The sequence below is a fragment of the Chrysochloris asiatica genome, unplaced genomic scaffold, assembly GCF_000296735.1.
Source record: "Chrysochloris asiatica unplaced genomic scaffold, ChrAsi1.0 scaffold00380, whole genome shotgun sequence".
NCBI lineage: Eukaryota > Metazoa > Chordata > Mammalia > Afrosoricida > Chrysochloridae > Chrysochloris > Chrysochloris asiatica.
The window spans coordinates 1,181,124-1,185,799 of NW_006408898.1; the positions used below are offsets into that span (position 1 = coordinate 1,181,124).

The following is a 4,676-nucleotide window of genomic DNA, read 5'->3' on the forward strand; positions in this document are numbered from 1 at the left end:
TTTCAGTACTGAAGTTATTGAAATTTCATTTTTATATCTTAAAAGGTTGCTAGATTCTTTAATATTTAAAACTGAATTGTTGATTGACGCTGCCGCTTATAGATTAAAAAAAAAAAAAAAGTTTGGAATAGTTTTTCAGAAGTTGATCACTTCACTCCAGAATACAAACTTTAGCAATTTGTACACTATTTAGTGTACAACATACGCTTTTGATTACTTCTATTCACAAACAAGTAGTTTTGAGGTTCTAAATCTTGTAATTAGCATTCTTTAAGTGAGAATAAGTTACAAGGAATTTTGTTCCAATAATTTTAATGAATATAAAACAAAGCCACTTTTCATCCAGTCCATCCCACTTTCTGGCAAATCCCATGCATGCAGAATAGAACTGCTCCACAGGGTTTTCAAGGACGTGAACTTTCAGAAGCAGAATGTCAGGCCTTTCTTCCAAGGTGCCTCTGGATGGGTTCAAACCGCCAATCCTTTGTGACACCCACGATTCCTTCAACGTATGAAAGCGCTCTCACTTTAATGAAATCAAGCTAGATATTAATATAAAATAGGAATGTAACAAAACTTAAGGGTGATTATTCACGTCAATTAAAGATACAGCTGACACGGAACCAAGGGCGTGCCTCTTTAGGCATAGCAAACTATAAAAAAAATCAAAGCCGTAAATGTTCAAGTGAGTATTCTGAAAATATCGCTAGATGAATAAATCTCATGGTTTTTACTTTAGGAAAATATCCACTGCACAAAGGTTTACCAACCCTAAGCATTTTTTTTTAATGTGTGTTCACGTTTGTAACTTTGAACTTGCGAGTTCGAATTCCCAGGGATCAGACTGTGTAACCAACACACGGCCTTCGGGGGTGGCTTCAATCTGTCCCGACGACGCCCTGGCAGGTTGATTTTTAGGAGTGAACAGCGCAGTAGTCCGCGAGCACACCACCAGTAAATCCAGGTTGGGGGCTGGACACACTGGGAAGTGAGCGCGGCCCCCGTACGCCAAGCCGGCTCCCCTAAGCCCGGGGCTGGCCCGCAGCCTGGAGCCAGGACGCCCGCCCCGCCGGCCCGAGGGCGGGGGGCTCGCACGTGCCCGGCCGGGGGCGGGGCCGACGGGCAAGGACCCCGGCTCGGCTCGACTCGGCGGGCTCGGGAAGGCCGCCCTCCCCCGCGGCGGCCGCGCTCCGGGGCCTGACGGCAGGGCGCACGTCCTGGAAGGGCTGGAGCCACCCAGAGACGTCTAAGTCATGCAGGAGGCGCCCGGCCCCGGCCCGCTCCCGCCGCCCCAGACCCCTCCTCTCATCCGACAAAAAGACAGACAAGAAGGCTTCCCGACCTGTCGTGCCCTGCATGTTCAGAGTCTGTCATGTTTGGTCAAGAACGGGGCGGGGCTGGAGGGCAGATCTGCCAGGCCGGCGGCGGCGGTGGCGGCGGGGCGCGGGGAGGACCCCTGCGCCGCCTGCGGGCACCTGCTCCCGGCCGCCGCCGAGAGGTGACGAAGTGGTAAAAACTCACGGTTACTAGTGAGCGACACAGACACAGACTTTCCAGTCTATTAACAACCACGCCAGAGAGATGGGGCTCTAACTGCAAACACTGGGCAACGGCCCCGCGTTGCCGGCGCTGCCGCTTTAGTCTCTATTCGCCGCCGGTGGCTGAGGCTTGGGAGCGGGCGGGCGGCGTGCAGCGACGCGGGGATTTGGACAGTGGCCGTAACGGTGATTTCTCCTCACCAACATGGCGGCACCCGAAACAGGCGGCTCAGTAAAATGGCGCCTGCCGCAACACTTTGCCCGGGACTAAAGGGCAAAAGAGATTCCTCCGCGTGCCGCGGCCCTTGCTCAGCCTGCAGGGACCCAGCGCGTTCAAGATTGGAGGAGACTGTCCGTCAATCACCTCGAGGGGCGGGTTCCCATCCTTCTTTGTGAAACGGCGGAGGCAACTGCCTTATGGCGGCAAGGGCTGCGAGAGACGCAGCCTAATGGCGCCTTGAGGAGCTCTGGGCGGGGGAGGCGACCTACAGGTCTCGGAACTGCCGGCCACACCCTTAGCCCGGCGGTGTTCAATGCTGCAGATCCTTCACCCAAAACCCAAAAGCTAAGCGGTTTACAGACACAGAACCCAACAGTCCCCAAACCATTGGCAAGTAGGATAAAAAAGAGCACGCATCTGTTGAGTCATCTTGGGAAAAAAAAAAAAGTCTTTGTCTCCTAAATGGGGAAATGGACTTTAGGATGGCGATTATCTCTATTGTTCATTTTGTGCTTAGCATTGCTTTTTATGTTACATAACAGCTTTATATTCAACTTTCTGAGACTTTAGTACTGAAATTGCCTTATCAATGATTAGCTGATAAAAATAAAACGAGCCATTAAGATACATTTATAAAGCAAATCTTTTATAAACATTTAAACTGTATAAGTAAAATTATGCGGTCCTAGGATAAGCACTTAACTGCTTACCACAAGTCAGCAGTTCAAAACCACCAGCCGCTCCTCCAAACTGACTGGACTGCACTTAACAACAACAACGTAAAATTATAAGAATATAAATAGAGTAACAGCATGGCATTTCTTTATACTTAGCAGCAGATATGGCTTTTAGAAATAATTTTTAAACACAAATAATTGGGGGGGGGGGCTTTTTAATATTTGTAGTCCTGATGTGGCTCAGTAGTATAAGCACTGGACTGTTAACTGAGACCTACACTTCAAACCTAACAGCCAGTCCCTAGAAACCCTATACAAAATGCTATGAGTTGGAACCATTCAGCTGGACACAACAATATATTTCAAGTTATTAAACATTTATAAGTCCTTGCTTGGCCTTGTAGGATAGGCATTGGACTGCGAACTGAAAGGTCAGCAGTTCAAACCTACCATCCACGCCCAGGAAACCTTATCAGGGTCACTATGAGTCTCAGAACTCAATGGCACTTAACAATAATACACACTTTTTCTAAAGCAGAGGTGGGGAAACTTTTTTCTGCCAAAATTTATATCATCATCAGTGGGCCATACAAAATTATCAGCTTAAAATTTTAATCTGCTGTATTTGATAGCATGGATCTACTGACATTGTTGTTGTTATGTGCCGTGGAGTCAGTTCTGACTCATAGCGACCCTGTACAGTGATTCCGAGGCTGCAAATCTTTACAGGAGCAGAAAGCCTCATCTTTCTCCCACGGAACAGTTGATAGTTGCCAACTGCTGACCATGAGATTCGCAGCCTGATTCGTAACCACTATGCTACCAGAGCTCCTTTGGTTTAGTCATTGTGTTGTTGTTGTTATGTGCCGTAGAGTTGGTTCCGACTCATAGTGACCCTGCACAGGGTTTCCGAGGTGTAAATCTTTCTGGGAGCAGAACACCTCATCTTTCTCCCATGGAACAGCTGGTAGTTTTGAACTGCTGACCTTGAGGTTAGCAGTCCAACTCGTAACCACTACGCTACCAGAGTTTTGATAAATGAAGACTCTGAAAATGAGGTAGTTTAAAAATTATCTGAGATGACCTCATGGTCCTAGAAAGAGAACAGGATGTGCTTAAGCCCTCCCAGATAGTTATCTCAGGAATTTAGCAGCTTGGATCCTAAAAAGTGGAGTGTTTGAGAAGGATTATTGCCTGATTGTTTCCTTTTTCCTAAAAGTACAATGTTTGAAGAAGTTTATTGCTTTATTGTTTCCTTTTTTTTTTTTTTTTTTCAATGCTATCTTGATGTTAAAATAAATTAAGTGTACATCCAAATGTTATTTACCCTTTATAATGTAATGTACCTGCTCTTCATAATGGACAGGATGGTCTTGAGAAATGATTCTCTCCGTCCTCCAGACTGCTGGCTTTCTGTTAATAAAGCTTGGATTGGATCTCTCCCTGTCTCTGGGATTGACTACAAACCTTCATTTTGGTTTGGCAACATATTTGGTCAAATATTTAATTGACTCACCATTAGCGAGATAATGCACTAGACTGCAAGGTCAGTTTGATTTGAAGCTGCTTCTCAGAAACCCCATACAGGGTTGCTGTGAGTCAGAACTGCCTTGACCACACTTAATAACAACAATGTGATAGCTGGAGTCCTGGTATGGCGATAAAGTGGTATAAAGCACTGGACCTCAAGATCGATTTGAACCACAATGTCAGCGGTTCAAACTCACCACCTGCTCATCAGAGACCCTATGCAGGGTCGTGTGAGTTGGAACTGACTTGACTGTGCTTAACAACAGTGTGATGGCTGCAACAGTGGTTTCCTTGGCCAGACGGTCCCCACCCCTGATCTAAAGTACACAAAAGAACCCAGTTTGTTATATGCATCTCAATGAGTTATAAATTTGACTGAAAACTAACATGTAACTAGTTTACTTAATTTAAGTCTGAAATCAGTTCCCTTGGAGACATCAAGTCACAGTGACCCCACTGAGTGGGTTAACCACTCCCCAGCTGTGAGATAAAGCACTGGACTGAAAGGTGGATTTGAACCACAAGGTGGCAGTTCAAACTCACCAGCTGCTCCTTGGAAACCCTATACAGGGTCACTATGAGTCGGAGCTGACTCAACGGCACTTAACAACAACAACAAAAACAAATTTAAGTCCTAAGGAACTCTGGTAGCATAGTGGTTATGAGTAGGGCTACTAATTTTAAAGTCAGCAGTTCGAAACTACTAGTGTT

The 4,676-nt window shown here is 46.2% G+C and overlaps 1 protein-coding gene across 1 annotated transcript in view; it reads right to left on the bottom strand.

The window, feature by feature from the left end:
* Window positions 1–1,776, bottom strand: part of ZC3H6 (zinc finger CCCH-type containing 6) — a 73,646-nt gene extending 71,870 nt beyond the window's left edge. The window contains exon 1 of the mRNA XM_006876448.1: window positions 1,343–1,776. Within this exon, the coding sequence (XP_006876510.1) occupies window positions 1,343–1,374 (32 nt within the window). The 5' untranslated portion in view covers window positions 1,375–1,776. The remainder of the gene's footprint in view (window positions 1–1,342) is intronic.
* Window positions 1,777–4,676: the final 2,900 nt, after the last annotated feature.